We start from the raw sequence: 16,647 nt of genomic DNA on the forward strand, positions 1-16,647 counted from the left end.
AGTGGCCCGACTCTTGGGGACATGAGCATCCACATGCCATACCTTTACAACCAGGTTCTCTACTCAGGCAGCAATATCTTGCCGCAGTGTGGCAGCCCAGATGGGTTTGCCTCTGCGCTGCCAGTTGCTTTGATTCCACTGCTGCAGCCAGCCCCACAGGGCATTTGCCACCATCCAGGAATCAGTATAGAGATAGAGCACTGGCCACTTTTCCCATTCAGCAATGTCTAAGGCCAGCTGGATGGCCTTTACTTCTGCAAACTGGCTTGATTCACCTTCTCCTTCAGCAGTTTCTGCTACTTGTCGTGTAGGACTCCATACAGCAGCCTTCCATCTCTGATGCTTTCCCACAAGACAACAGGACCCATCAGTGAACAGGGTGTAGTGCTTCTCCTTTTCTGGCAGTGTGTTATACAGTGGGGCTTCTTTAGCACATGTCGCCTCCTCCTCTGCTGATAATCCAAAGTCTTTGCCTTCTGGCCAGTCCATAATCACTTCCAAGATTCCTGGGCGACTGGGGTTTCCTACTCGAGCCCGCTGGGTGATCAGTGCAACCCATTTACTCCACATAACATCAGTTGCATGGTGTGTAGAGAGGACGTTTCCTTTGAACATCAAGCCCAGTACTGGCAATCAGGGTGCCAGGAGCAGCTGTGCTTCGTTCAGTACCAACCGCTTCTGAAGCAGCTGGAACCCCTTCATATGCTGCCAATATCTCTTTTTCAGTTGGAGTATAGCAGGCTTCGGACCCTCTGTATCCATGACTCCAAAACCCTAGGGGTCAACCTCAAGTCTCCCCTGGTGCTTTCTGCCAGAGGCTCCAGGTAGGGCCAATCTCCCCAGCTGCAGTGTAGACACATTTTTTACCTCTTGTCCTGCCCGGACTGGCCCAAGAGCTACTGCATGAACTATTTCCCATGTAATCTGTTCAAAGGCCTGTTGTTGCTCAGGGCCCTATTTGAAATCATTCTTCTTCCGGGTCATTTGATAGAGAGGGCTTACGATCAGGCTGTAATTTGGAATACGCATTCTCCAAAAACCCACAACGCCCAAGAAAGCTTGTGTTTCCTTTTTGCTAGTTGGTGAAGACATGTCTGCTATTTTGTTGATCACGTTCATTGGAAACTGACAACGACCATCTTGCCATTTTATTCCTAAGAACTGGATTTCTCGTGCAGGTCCCTTCACCTTACTTTCTTTTATGGCAAAACTGGCCTTCAGAAGGATTTGGACTATTTTCTCTCCTTTCTCAAATACTTTTTCTGCTCCGTTGCCCCACACGATGATGTCATCAATGTATTGAAGGTGTTTTGGAGCACCATCCTGTTCCAGTGCAGTCTGGATCACTGCATGACAAATGGTAGGACTGTGTTTCCACCCCTGGGACAGTCGATTCCAGGTGTACTGGACCCCCCTCCAAGTGAAAGAAGCAAACTGTGGCCTGCACTCTGCTGCCAGAGGGACTGAGAAGAATGCATTAGCAATATCAATTGAGGCATACCACTTGGCTGCCTTTGACTCCAGTTCATATTGAAGGTCTAGCATGTCTGGCACAGCAGCACTCAACGGTGGAGTGACTTCATTCAGGCCACGATAGTCTACTGTTAGCCTCCATTCTCCATTAAATTTCCTCACTGGCCATATGGGACTGTTAAAGGGTGAGTGGGTCCTACTGATGACTCCTTGGCTCTTCCGTTGGTGAATGAGCTCATGGATGGGAATCACGGAGTCTCAATTGGTACGATATTGCTGCCAATGCACTGTTGTGGTGGCGATTGGCACCTGTTGTTCTTTGACACTCAGCAACCCCACAACAGAAGGGCTCTTCGAGAGACCGGGCAAGGTAGACAGCTGTTCAGTTTCCTCCGTCTCCAAGGCAGCTACACCAAAAGCCCACTTGTACCCTTTTGGATCCTTGAAATACCCTCTCCTGAGGTAGTCTATGCCAAGGATGCACGGAGCCTCTGGGCCAGTCACAATGTGGTGCTTTTGCCACTCATTCCCGGTGAGGCTCACTTCGGCCTCCAATACAGTTAGCTCTTGGGATCCCCCTGTCACTCCAGCAATGCTGATGGGTTCTGCCCCTATATATTTTGATGGCAGTAGGGTGCACTGTGCGCCAGTGTCCATTAGAGCCTTATACTCCTGTGGGTCGGATGTGCCAGGCCATCGGATCCACACAGTCCAGTAAACCCGGTTATCGCTTTCCTCCACCTGGCTGGAGGCAGGGCCCCTCTAGTCCTGATCATGGCAGTCACAACTCACTTCCTGTAAATGTGACTGAAGAGTCTCTCTATTAAGCTCAGAAATAAAATCAGTGCTTCTACTCCTCTGTCTGGGGACCTGCTCACTGGAAACTTGGGCAGCAGCTTTCCTGGAAGAACCTCCCTGAGTGATTGTTCTTCCTTGGAGTTCACATACCCGTGCCTCTAGGGTCGAGGCAGGCTGCCCATCCCACCTCATCATGTCCTCTCTGTGGTCACGCAGGTAGAAACATAGGGTGGCCCGTGGTGTGTGTCCTCTCCTTTGAGCAAAAGGACACCTATTCCCAACAGCTGAGACACTACTACATACAGGTGGGGAGCAGGACCTATCTTCTTTGAGTTGCTGGACCTCGGGATAGTTTCTCCACAGCAGAGACGAGCGAGGAAGATATATTTGTTTCGTAATCCTGGAGTCTATCAATCACCACCGCCACTGTTGGTGCCTCATCCTCTCTCCAGGACATTACTGTCAATGAGTTTGCATACGAGGATGGTGCACTCTGTACAAAATTCCGCCACATGGGTCGTGTGCACTTGGCTTCATACGGATCTTTGGATGACCGTTGATCATCCAGGTCACCATAAGTCATCTCAAGCACAGCTAATTCCCTTAGATACTGGATACCTTTCTCCATAGTTGTCCATTGTCCTAGGCGATAGGTAACATCTTCTTTGAAGGGATACCTTTCTCTCACTCCGGACAGGAGTCGCCTCCAGAGGCTGAGGACTTGTGTCCCTTTTCCCATTTGCTTTGTCAGCGCCCCCTTCCCCAGAAAGGGATCCCAGTTTTTTGGCTTCTTTTCCCTCTAGTTCCAGGCTACTGGCCCTGTTACCCCAGCATCGGAGCAGCCAGGTGACAATGTGCTCACCTGAACGACAGCTATAATCTTTTCGCATATCTCGCAACTCGCTCAAGGACAGGGATCGGGTAGTTTCTGCTTCATTTATGACTTCTTCCTCCTCTCTTCGTGACGGCCCTGCTTTTTCATCATCCTGTTCTAAACGAGTTGATGTCCGCTTGCAATATTTTTTGTTGTGTATGGGGACAGCTCATACTGGCACGGGTTGATTCTCTGAGTCAGCTCCATTACTTGTCGTGGGGGTTTGAGTAGCCACAGTGCTTGTCCTGGCGGTTGGAGTGGCCGCAGTGCCTGTCACTTTGCCTTTCAACCCAGAGACATTCTCTTCCCCTTGGGAGCACTGAATACTCTTGAGCAGAGCTCGGTATGCGTGGGCCAGGCCACAGCATGTTGCAGTTGTCTGTGCCTCTCTGGAGTTCCCAGCACAACAACATACTTTCTCCAAATATTCTACTAGTTTTTTAGGATTCTGCACTTGTTCGGGGGTGAAACTCCAAAACACTGGGGGTGCCCACTGCCCTAGGTAGTTGCCCATGCTATCCCACATGCTCTGCCACTCATAGCTATCAAGCCTCGAGGCAGATTTCTGGGTGATATTCTTAAGTTGCTTAGTCAAAACCAAAACAACATGCCCAAAAACTAACAATAAGTGCACCTTAACCACCCAAGGATGTTCAAGATACAAAAAGGTGGTTGTAATAGAGGCAGAGACATCATAGAACAAAGTTGCAAAGGTACTATTCTGTATTTCCTCCATATAAAATCTCTCAGAGGAGGAGGTATAATTGCTAATCGCCTCAACAAGGTGGTATGCAAAGTACAGTAACGGTTTCAGCAAAAACCCCAAATACCAGATAAAGCTGAAAACCAGTGTTTATATAACAAATCTTGTAGGCAAAACGTTACTAATCACAGCAGAACACAGCAGACTAAACAAACCAACACCAGTCTTTAACACAAACTGGAAAAACAAGAACATGGTGCTGTGACCAGCAGCTGTTATTATCTCCAGCCCTCTGAGCCCCACATTGGGCGCCAAAAAGACTGTCGTGGTTTAGCGGCAGCTCAGCCCCACACAGCCGCTCGCTCACTCCCCCACCGGTAGATGGCGGAGAGAATCAGAAGGGTAATGCTCATGGGTTGAGATAAGAACAGTTTAATAATTAAAATAAGAAAAGGAACAACAACAAAAATGCAATGGAAAGGAAAACAACGAGAATCGCGAAACCCGGGGGTGGCAGGGAGGGAGTGGGATGACCCACCAAAATAAACCGCACCCGACACAGCCACTCACTGCCCACCGACCTGACGCCACACCTCCCCGAGCCGCAAACTGCCCCCCTTAATATACTGGTCATGGTGTCACATGGTATGGAATGAACATGCCATTGGCCAGTCGGGGTCAGCCGCCCCAGCCATGGCCCTGCCCCTCCGAGCCTCCTGCTGATGAGGCAGAGCGCAGGAAGGTGGAAAGGTACCCCACCGTTGTGAGAATTAACCCCTTCTCAGCCAAAACAAGCACACCACTAAAGGAATAGCTGTTTTGAGTTACGTTATTTTTCTTTCATGCTTTGCAGGTCATTGCAAGTGTTTTAAGGAATTTGTCCTGGCGAGCAGATGTAAACAGTAAAAAGACTCTCCGTGAAGTTGGAAGTGTGAAAGCATTGATGGCATGTGCTTTAGAAGTTAAGAAGGTATATATAAATGATTATGAGAAATTTTTGAGATATTGCATTAATGTTACTCAAAATACCAATATTGTTATCCTTTTTTGATATAAGCAGTTAGTCAAATATTTGCGGTGTTTCAGGTACTTTCCTTTGAGGAAGAGAATTGCTTTGAGTTAACTGGGCAGCAGATCACAACACAGCAATGACATCTGAGAACTACTAGTGTTTCTGTAATTTTATTTACAAGGGTTGATAGCTTTCACTCTTCAGTTTTATGAGCTGTGCTGTTCCAATATAATTTTGGAGTTTTAATAAAACCATCTTCTGATTTTGTGAATTTGTTATTCTAGAGATGTCTACTTGATATCCCAACAGGATTATAGTCCATCCCAGTGTCCCCTGCCAGCTAATCTACATACTTTTTACTGTTATGGCAGCTGACAAGTATTGTGGTGCATACTTCTGAAACTTTCTGGCAAGCAATAGCAAATCCATAGCTGAGGGAAGGAGAGAGAAGCAAACAAAAGTAGTTATGTATGCACTGCTGCTTGCCTCTGGTTTATCAGCACAGAAAGCAGAGCCCGAAACACACTTAATTCTCATTTGTGAAGAAAAGCTAGAGAAATAGTGGCATATGCAGTAAAACAGAAAGCAAAACATTGGTCATCAACATACAACACAATAGAGATTTCATGCCAATCAGAAATCAAATTCTGCAGTGAACTGGACAAAAGCTAAATTCCACGGTCGATGAATTCTGTTATTTGCAAATCTGGATTAGAATAAGTGAGGCAGTTTGCGCCTCTGAGCTCTATTTTTAGACTGTGTGCAGGTTCAGCAGGAATTATTTCTTCAGGTTATTCTTGGTTCACATTTTCAAAGCTATCTTTGCATCCATGAGAGCTAGAAAAACAAGTTTTACACTGCCTCCTTGAAGCTAACTTACATACTTCTGAGGGTTTATGATCAATATCTGAAAACTCCCTAATTCTGTCATTTTATTGTTCTAGGAATCCACCCTAAAAAGCATTTTGAGTGCCTTATGGAATTTGTCAGCACACTGTACTGAGAACAAAGGTGATATATGTGCTGTTGATGGTGCTCTTGCATTTCTAGTTGGTACACTGACATACCGGAGCCAAACAAACACTTTAGCCATCATAGAAAGTGGAGGAGGAATATTAAGAAATGTTTCTAGCTTAATTGCTACTAATGAGGACCACAGGTGAATATATTTTCTATTTTTCTGGGAATCAGTAGTGGTACCAAAAGTATGTTTAATAGTTCGTATGACTAAGTCTTAATATGAATGCATGTTTTAAGTATAGTAATTAAGCATTCATTTTTTAATGGATTTGATAAGGCAAGTATTTAATTTAGATAACAGGTATATGCAGAAGGATTAATATATGCTGCTTGTTAAAGCAGTTATTATCAGCCATAGGAAACCACCTGGAACGGTTTATATGGAAAGGATAGTGTGGGAGCAAACTGTTCGTATTTGTATAGGATTTGATTAACATTCAGAAGAAAAAATAATATAAATTTGCACTGAAGAATTCATAATTATCATTACTATGGATTTAACTTACCTATAGCATAACAGGTTTTTGTTTTGCTTTGTCTCTTATCCTTTTGAAATGCCACTTACTCATTTTTGTTTTCAATCACTCAATACCAGGCAAATCTTACGAGAGAACAGCTGCTTACAGACCTTGTTACAGCATTTGAAGTCACACAGTTTGACAATAGTCAGTAATGCATGTGGGACCCTGTGGAATCTTTCTGCACGAAATGCAAAAGATCAGGAGGCGCTGTGGGACATGGGAGCAGTGAGCATGCTCAGAAATCTCATTCACTCAAAACACAAAATGATAGCAATGGGCAGTGCTGCAGCTCTAAGAAACCTGATGGCAAATAGGCCAGCAAAATATAAGGATGCCAACATCATGTCTCTGGGATCAAGCTTACCATCTCTTCATGTTAGAAAACAAAAGGCACTGGAAGCAGAATTAGATACTCAGCATTTATCAGAGACTTTTGACAACATAGATAATTTAAGCCCAAAAGCATCTCACCATAATAAGCAGAGACATAAGCAAAATATATACAATGAGTATGTTTTGGATTCCAGTCAGCATGATGATGAGATTTCCAGATCAGAGAGTTTTAATGCTGGTCATATGACTGTACTTTCACCATATTTAAATGCTACAGTATTGCCTGGCTCCTCTTCCTCTAGTAGAGGAAACATAGAAAACTCTCGATCTGAGAAAGACAGAAGTCTCGATAGGGATGGAGCAGTAGGTTTAAATAGCTATCATCCAGCTACAGAGAATACTGGAAACTCCTCTAAGAGAATAGGAATGCAGATTACTGCTGCAGCTCAGATTGCCAAAGTTATAGAAGAAGTAACAAGCATGCATATTCCACAAGCCGACAGAAATTCTTGTTCCACTTCTGAAATGCACTGTTTGACGGAAGACAGAAATGTCCCAAGAACAGCTGCTGCCCATACTCACTCAAATACATACTTTCCTAAATCTGAGAATTCAAACAGGACATGTCCTATGCTTTATACAAAAATGGAATACAAGAGAGCTTCAAATGATAGTTTAAATAGTGTCGGCAGTAGTGATGGCTATGGTAGAAGAGGCCAAATGAAACCTTCCATTGAATCTTACTCGGAAGATGATGAAAGTAAATTTCGTAGTTATGGTCAATACCCAGCTGACTTGGCACACAAGATACATAGTGCAAATCATATGGAAGACAATGACGAAGAGCTAGACACTCCTATTAATTATAGTCTTAAATATTCGGATGAACAGTTAAATTCTGGAAGCCAAAGTCCCTCTCAAAATGAAAGATGGGCAAGGCCTAAGCATATAATAGATGATGAAATAAAACAAAATGAGCAAAGGCAGTTAAGGAGCCAAAATGCAACTTATTCCATGTACACTGAAAGTGGAGATGATAAGCACATGAAATATCAGTCACCTTTTGGACAGCAAGAGTGTGTTTCTTTTAGATCAAGAGGATCCAATGGTTCAGAGCAGGGCAGAGTAGGCTCAGCTCTTGGAATGAATCAGAAAGTAAACCAGTCCTTGCGCCAGGTTGATGATTATGACAATGATAAGCTAACCAACTATAGTGACCACTACTCTGAGGAGGAACAGCACAAAGAGGAAGAAGACAGACCAACCAATTACAGCATAAAGTACAATGAAGAGGAACATCATGTTGAACAGCCTATTGATTATAGTCTAAAATATTCAACAGAAGTTCCTCCCTCTTCTCAGAACCCATCTTTTACTTTTTCAAACAGTTCATCAGTGCAAAGCACTAAAACTGACCATATTTCCTCAAGCTGTGGGAACATATCAACCCCTTCAGGTAATTCAGAGAGACAGAATCAGCTTTACCCAAGTTCTGCACAGAGTAGAAGCAGTCATGCTCAAAAGACTGCCTCCTGTAAGACTCCCTCTATTAATCAGGAAACTATACAAACTTACTGTGTGGAAGATACACCAATATGTTTTTCAAGGTGTAGCTCTTTGTCATCTTTGTCATCGGCTGAAGATGAAATAGGATGTGATCAATCCACACATGTGACAGATGCTAACAACACATTACAGATAGCAGAATTAAAGGAAAACAATGAGGTTCTGTCTACAGAAGGTGCAGTAAGTGAAGTTGCATCAGCATCTCAGCACATCAGAACAAAATCTAGTAGACTTCAGACTCCTAGTTTATCTCCTGACTCTTCTAGACATAAAGCTGTTGATTTTTCTTCAGGTGCCAAATCTCCCTCAAAGAACGGTGCACACACTCCTAAAAGTCCACCAGAACATTATGTGCAGGAGACTCCACTCATGTTTAGCAGATGTACTTCTGTAAGTTCCCTGGATAGTTTTGAAAGCCATTCAATTGCTAGTTCAGTTCAAAGTGAGCCTTGCAGTGGAATGGTAAGTGGTATTATAAGTCCCAGTGATCTTCCAGATAGCCCTGGACAAACAATGCCTCCAAGCAGAAGTAAAACTCCACCCCCTGCTCAAGGAGCTCAAGTAAAGAGGGAAGTTACTAAAGGCAAAGTACCTAATACAGAAAAGAGAGCATCTGGTCCTAGACAGGTAGCTATAAATGAAGCTGTTCAAAGAGTTCAGGTACTGCCAGATGCTGATACATTATTACATTTTGCCACAGAAAGTACACCAGATGGATTTTCTTGCTCTTCTAGCCTAAGTGGTCTGAGTCTTGATGAACCATTTATACAGAAAGATGTAGAGTTAAGAATGCCTCCTGTACATGAAAATGAACATGGAAATGAAGCAGAACCTGAACAGCCAGATGATATAAAGGATAACCGAGAGAAGAAAGCAGAGAAGCCTACTGAAGCAGAAAAAGACATTATGGATCATTCCGATGATGATGATGATATTGAAATATTGGAAGAATGTATTATTTCTGCAATGCCAACAAAATCTTCATGTAAAGCCAAAAAGCCTTCTCAAGCATCTGCTTCAAAAATACCTCCTCCTGTAACCAGGAAGCCAAAACTGCCAGTTTACAAACTTTTGCCTTCACAAACTGGATTGCAATCCCCAAAGCATGTGAGTTTTACACCTGGAGATGATATGCCATGGGTATATTTTGTTGAGGATACACCAATAAATTTCTCAACAGCTACATCTTTGAGTGACCTCACAATAGAATTGCTACCGAATGAGTTCGCCAATGTAGAGAATGTGGGTACAAGGGCAGAGTCAGGGGACTTTGAAAAGAGAGGCACAGAAGGTATAAGTACAGATGACGCTCGGAGAGCAAAAAGCTCAACTAGGACTGTCCCAGGACTGGATTATGACAAAACAGAAGAGGGTGATATTCTGGCCGAATGTATTAACTCAGCTATGCCAAAAGGAAAAAGTCACAAACCTTTTAGAGTGAAGAAGTTAATGGATCAAATTCAACAATCATCTTTATCTGTAAGTAACAAAAATCAGTCAGAATGTGATAAAAAGAAGCCAACATCACCAGTAAAGCCCATTCCTCAAAATAATGAATATAGAGCACGTGTAAGAAAAAACACAGAGCCTAAAAGCAATATTAATAATGAAAGAAGCTATTCAGAGAACAGAGACACAAAGAAACAGACTCTTCAAAATAATTCAAGATATTTTAATGACAAACTTCCAAATAATGAAGAGCGTGTAAAAGGAAGCTTTTCATTTGATTCCCCTCATCATTACACACCTATTGAGGGAACTCCTTATTGTTTTTCACGGAATGATTCCCTAAGTTCTTTAGATTTTGATGATGATGACATTGACCTTTCAAGGGAGAAGGCAGAATTGCAAAAAGGAAAAGCAAAGGAAACAGAAACTGAAGACTGCACTAATACAGAACAGTCTTCAAATCAGCAACCAAGTAATAGGACACAAGTTTGTAAAAAATACCCAACAGGCAGAAGCCAACCTAAAACTTTCTCTCAGTCAACTAAAGATATTCCAGAAAGAGGAGCAGCTACAGATGAGAAAATGCAGAATTTTGCTATTGAGAACACACCTGTATGTTTTTCTCGCAATTCATCTCTTAGTTCTCTCAGTGATATTGATCAAGAAAACAAAAACAAAGAAAGTGAACCTGCAAAACAAACTGAGGCTCCTGATTCACAGGTAGAATCAAATAGACCACAGACTTCTGGTTATGCACCTAAATCATTTCATGTTGAAGATACTCCTGTATGTTTCTCTAGAAATAGTTCTCTGAGTTCTCTTAGTATTGACTCAGAAGATGATCTGTTGCAGGAGTGCATTAGTTCTGCTATGCCTAAAAAGAAAAAACCCTCAAAAGTAATGAGTGAAAATGAAAAAAATTCCAGAAATATGGGTGATATATTGGCAGAAGATTTGACACTGGATTTGAGAAAGATACAGAGGCCGGATTCAGAACATGGTTTCTCACCTGATTCAGAGAACTTTGATTGGAAAGCTATACAAGAAGGTGCAAATTCTATAGTTAGTAGCTTGCATCAAGCTGCGGCTGCTGCATCACTGGCTAGACAAGCTTCATCAGACTCTGACTCTATTCTTTCATTAAAATCTGGTATTTCTCTAGGGTCACCATTTCATCTTACCCCAGACCAAGAAGAAAAGCCTTTTACTAGTAATAAAGGTCCAAGAATTCTTAAGCTAGGGGAGAAGAGTACATTGGAGTCTAAAAAAGTAGAATCTGAAAGTAAGGGAATCAAAGGAGGGAAAAAAGTATATAAAAGTATAATTACAGGAAAAGCTTGCTCCAATTCAGAAGTTTCAAGCCAGTTAAAGCAACCACAACAAACAAGTATGACTTCAGTTTCACGTGGTAGGACAATGATTCATATTCCGGGAGTTCGAAATAGTTCCTCAAATACTAGTCCTGTTTCCAAAAAAGGTCCCCCACTAAAAAACACAAACTCCAAGAGTCTCAGTGAAGGCCGAAGTTCCATTATTTCTCCAAGAGGAGTCAAGTCATCAGTGAAACCCGAGTCAGCTCCTGTAACTAGGCAACCATCTCAACAGAGTGGATCAAGTAAAGGACCTTCTAGATCAGGATCTAGAGACTCCACTCCTAGACCTCAACAGCAGCCATTAAGCAGGCCTCTGCAATCTCCCTGCCAAAACTCAGTTTCCCTAGGAAGAAATGGTATAAGTCCTCCCAACAAACTGTCTCAGTTGCCGAGGACATCATCTCCTAGTACAGCTTCAACTAAATCTTCAAGTTCAGGAAGAATGTTGTATACAGCACCAGGCAGGCAGATAAGCCAGCAAAACCTTACAAAGCAAACTGCCTTACCTAAGAGTACCAGTGGCATTCCCAGAAGTGAGTTTGAAGCATCAAAAGGATTAAACCAAATTCTCAATAGTGGTGGATCAAAAAAAAAGGCTGAACTATCCAGAATGTCATCCACAAAATCTAGCGGAAGTGAATCTGACAGAACTGAAAGACCTGTTCTGGTTCGTCAGTCAACTTTTATTAAAGAAGCTTCGAGTCCAACTCTAAGACAGAAATTAGAAGAGTTTGCTTCATTTGAATCTCTGTCTCCTTACAGGTCAGGATCTCCCACTAGGTCCCAAATACAGACTCCAGTTTTAAGTCCATCTCTTCCTGATATGTCTTTATCCACGCATTTAACTGGCCAGACTAGTGGTTGGCAAAATTTACCCCCTAATCTGAGTCCTTCTGTAGAATTTGATGGGAGACCAGCAAAACGTCATGACATAGCTCGTTCTCATTCTGAGAGTCCATCTAGATTGCCAATCAGTAGATCAGGAACATGGAAGTGTGAACATAGCAAGCATTCCTCATCACTTCCTCATGTAAGCACTTGGCGAAGAACTGGAAGTTCTTCCTCAATTCTGTCAGCTTCTTCAGAATCCAGTGAAAAGGAAAAAAGTAAAGATGAAAAGCAACATGGAAGTTCTGTTTCTAGACACAAACAAAGTAAAGAAAGTCAAGCACCAGCAAAAGGTACTTGGAGAAAAATAAAAGAAAATGAAATTCCTCAAATAATGAATGATCCTCAGTATTCTTCCTCAGGTGCAACAAATGACTCTGATTCCAAAACTCTAATTTATCAGATGGCACCGGCTGTCTCTAAGACAGAGGACGTGTGGGTGAGGATAGAGGACTGCCCTATTAATAATCCTCGATCTGGAAGATCCCCAACTGGAAATATTCCCCCTGTTATTGACAGTGTTTCAGAGAAAGGGAGTATGAATGATAAAGATTCTAAAGAGATTAATGATAAACAAAATCCAGGGAATGGAAGTGTTCCTGTTCATACCATTGGTTTAGAAAATTGTCCAAACTCTTTCTTTCAGATAGACAGTCCAGCCAAGAAAGGAACGGAAACAAAATCTGTAAAGAATAATCCTGTTCCTGCACCAGAAAATAATGAAAGTACTGTTAGCGAGCGTACACCATTCAGTTCCAGTAGCTCAAGCAAACATAACTCCCCCAGCAGTACTGTTGCAGCAAGAGTGACTCCTTTCAACTACAGTCCAAGTCCCAGGAAGAGTAGTGCAGACAACAGTTCTTCTCGGCCATCACAAATACCAACGCCAATAAATAACAGCACAAAGAAACATGACTCGAAGACTGAAAATACAGACTCCAGCAGAACTGAGAGTCCTAAACGTCATTCTGGCTCTTACCTGGTGACTTCTGTTTAAGTACATTAAAAAATAAATGCAATTGATGTATTATATACAGCAGCTATTTAGAAATTTTGTTTCAAATGAAACTTTAAAAGACTGGGTGTTGATTTTATTTGTTGTTTTTATCTTTTGTAAATAGGTTTGATTCTTGCTAGAAGGTCCTTGTTCTGGAAGCCATATTTGATAGTATACTTTGTCTTCACCAGTAATATTTTGGAGGAATGCCTAACTGACAGCTTGGAACAAAATTGCTACTGCAATTATGTTTGTACAGTATGTTTATCATATTTAATTAGCATCCCTTTAAACATTGCTTGTCTTGAAATCATGAGCATTACAGATAGAGATGATACAGTCATATTGCTTTATGAATTGTTTATGGATTACAGACTGACTAAACTACATCAGGGAAGAATTGGTATTATTTATGCAAAAAAGTAATTCAGTTTTAGTATTTGTTAGTCCTTCTAACACAATAATTAATCATGTGGCTGTGAAATTCACAGTACTATGGTTTCTGCTGAACAAGCTTTCCCAGCCTGCTTTTCTGCATGAATAGAACTGATGGTTCATTTTCTGAAGTAATGATTAACATTTCTGTGGTCACATAATGTGCATAGATAGTTATGGTGTAACAATTTACACTTTCTTTGTGCTCCACAAAAAACAGACAACTGTGTAACTGTAAAACCTTGAACAAAATTATTTTACCTGAACTAGATTTTATCTTAAAGTAGAAATTTTTTTGCTGTGCTGTAACTTGTTATATATTCTGGTACTTGAGGTGAGGTGGCTGCTCTTCTATTAATGAGACATGGGTGATGTCTCAACAGAGACTAAAATGAGCATTTCAGAATAAATTATTTCTTTATGTAAATTGTATGTGTTAATTCTGCATTACATAAAAACACAGTATTTTATTTTGAGATGTCACCTTATAATGTGCTGTATAATGCACTTACACTTAAGGCCTGATCCAGCAGAATCTTGCACCACCAGTATTCACTCTTCTTTATCACTGACAAATGGCTGTTGTAGGATGCTTATAACCATTGCAGGATCAGGCCCTAGGTCTTCTGTACTATATTTGTAATTGAGACAGTTTCACACATCTCAGGTTAATTCTATTTGAAATCTTACTGCATCATTTATTTATTTTTAAAATACGATCAGGGAAAATTATTGCAAAAATCCTATGACAAAAAATGTGTTATCATAGTAGAAAAAGTTTTATATGGAAACCAGGACATTTGCTGCCTCAAGCCTTTAGTATGTGAATATGGTTTCTGCTAAAACCTTTAAAAATATAGCCTGAATTTAGATGAGATTTGGTTGAAGGTATAAACACTTAGGAGAGAACATAACATTTGCCTTTTCATGCATGATTAAATGAACCATGAAATGGTATCTCAGTTTTGTTGTATCTGAACTTGACTATTCTAAAGTTAGCATTCTAAATAATTGGTAATCAGGAGTCAAAATGCCGTGATTTCAGGAAGCACTGAAATAGAGCAATTTAACTTTATGGTATCTTTAACACAGTTGCAGACTGTACCACATCTGTGGCTTTTGTACTTCACCTGATATTGAAATGAATCTATTTTTATCTTAAATTCAGCATGTCATGTACTGTTTATGAACAGAAATGAGATGCTATCAACAAACAGAAATCAATTTAAATTGGTTTAAAAGCTAATACCAAAATATCTTTTTGGAAGAAGGGGTATCTTATTTGCTCTTTTGTGCTTTGTCTCCTGTCAAATTTGCTTGTAGACATGCCATACTTCTGTATCATCTGGTGAATCTGTAAACAAACAGCACCCGTCATGTTAGCATTTAAAATATTTTCTATATAGTAGTCCTCACAAAACCTTTGATATGAATGTTATCATCCTTTTAAAGATGAAACAGAGACAGAGAGAGATTATGTGATTTGTTCAAAGTCAAAGCTTTGCATTGGAGTAGAATACAGAGCACCATCCCTGTGTTTAAAATGCAAGAAAGTCTTTCTTATAAATGATGTGATTTTTTTTGTACTGGATTTTTAACTATTAATTTGAAAGTATACCACATAATCCAGGATTTTCGGTTGACATCAGCTTTACATCTACATCCTGTTAATTTAAGAGTTTAAAGTCAAATTGAATCCATATAAAGAAATTCTGATTTCAGTTTTATAACTAAATAATTGTATGTGTATCAGACACCAGAATGTCTTTGAAAATTATAATGGCTTCTCTAGGTAGTCTTGGAGGTACTTCATGATCATTATAATTGGGAAGTTTCTCTTAATATCCTCATAACTAGCCTATATTTGTAGCAAAGATAGGTAAGATGAATTTTCCAACTATAAGGGTAGTGAAACACTAAAATATGCTTCCCATGGGAGTTGTTAAAGTTTCATTATAGAAATTTTAAGAAGAGGTTTAGCAAACATCTCTCAGGGATGGACTTTAGTATATTTCATATTGCCTGTATGCAGAGAGATGGGCTTAGGTGACCTTTTGAAATCTCTTCCAGACCTACATTTCTCTGATTCTATATCTAAAATGCTTAGTACCTATTAAAAGCCTTTTTGAATATTTAAGGACATCCATGACATTTGATTTATGTTAGTGATTAGGATACGAAGTTATATTCTAAGCATAACTATAAAAATGGATGCTGGAAATACAAAATCAGAAAAATGGAAAATGGCTATAATAAATATATTTGGTTCTTGGATTTTGTTAATGATGCCTAAGATTAATGATAGCCATATTTCATTTATACTGCTAAAGATTTACTCTTCTTCCTCAGTTTTATTTCTCTGAAGTCACCACAGCAGGTAACAGGACATTATTTATGTCAAGGCAAAAGAAGGAAAAGCAAGGAACTAAGGAAACCAAGACTTGTTTTGCTGTTCTTCTGAGATGCACTGCCTTTATTTCTCTAGATTTTGGTAGAACTTTTGTGATTTGTATGTAGACCTTTAGTTGTCCTTACCATTTCCAGTACATATCAAACTTGTACTTATATTTTTCATGTGCAGTTCTCTATCAGAATATTTCCCCCTATGAAAGCTTAAATATAGTTCTCAAAGCTCTTTGTCAGAGATGCCATCTTAGATGCCAGGATTTCCTGACATGACTGGTATATTGTTTCAAGCAAGACTTGGCTTCAGAATACAAATATAGTTTATACTGTATTCTTCAATGTGGACTATCTCTGACGGCTTTGGGGAAGTTAATTGTTGTGCCTTGGGCAAAGGGGAGAAAATGAAACTGATAATTTCAGAGACTGTCAGCCATACTTCCCCAGGGATATACATTCATATCTTCCCCAGTAAACTGCATAGGAAGGAGAATATTTGTCTGCAAATTAATGAGATTTTATTTTGAAAGTATACTAGTAGGCCATGAAACTGAAAAACTTATGTTAATCAGACAGCTGAATTCTTTGATCTTCATTTCAGAATATTTCTTACTTGTCCATCTGCCCCACCCCATCAGAGACAAGAGAAATGGGGATTACCCAGAAGATAGTGAACAGTTTATTAATAGATGTCTTCATTCTTTTTTAAGGGTAAAGGCTGCATGTTAAGTCTGAACTGAAGTAACAGCTTGCACTGTTGAAAGGAGAAGTTTCCTTCTCCCTTCCCATGCTTCTGGCTGCT

The 16,647-nt window shown here is 40.5% G+C and overlaps 1 protein-coding gene across 10 annotated transcripts in view; it reads left to right on the forward strand.

The window, feature by feature from the left end:
* The window catches only part of LOC135310824 (adenomatous polyposis coli protein-like), a 129,605-nt gene extending 115,687 nt beyond the window's left edge, over positions 1-13,918 (forward strand). For all 10 annotated transcript variants that reach the window (XM_064439853.1, XM_064439848.1, XM_064439856.1 and 7 more), the window contains 3 exons: positions 4,702-4,818; positions 5,805-6,019; positions 6,476-13,918. In XM_064439853.1, coding sequence (XP_064295923.1) covers positions 4,702-4,818; positions 5,805-6,019; positions 6,476-13,007 — 6,864 coding nt within the window. In that variant the 3' untranslated portion in view covers positions 13,008-13,918. The remainder of the gene's footprint in view (positions 1-4,701; positions 4,819-5,804; positions 6,020-6,475) is intronic.
* Positions 13,919-16,647: the final 2,729 nt, after the last annotated feature.

The sequence above is a fragment of the Phalacrocorax carbo genome, assembly GCF_963921805.1.
Source record: "Phalacrocorax carbo chromosome W unlocalized genomic scaffold, bPhaCar2.1 SUPER_W_unloc_11, whole genome shotgun sequence".
NCBI lineage: Eukaryota > Metazoa > Chordata > Aves > Suliformes > Phalacrocoracidae > Phalacrocorax > Phalacrocorax carbo.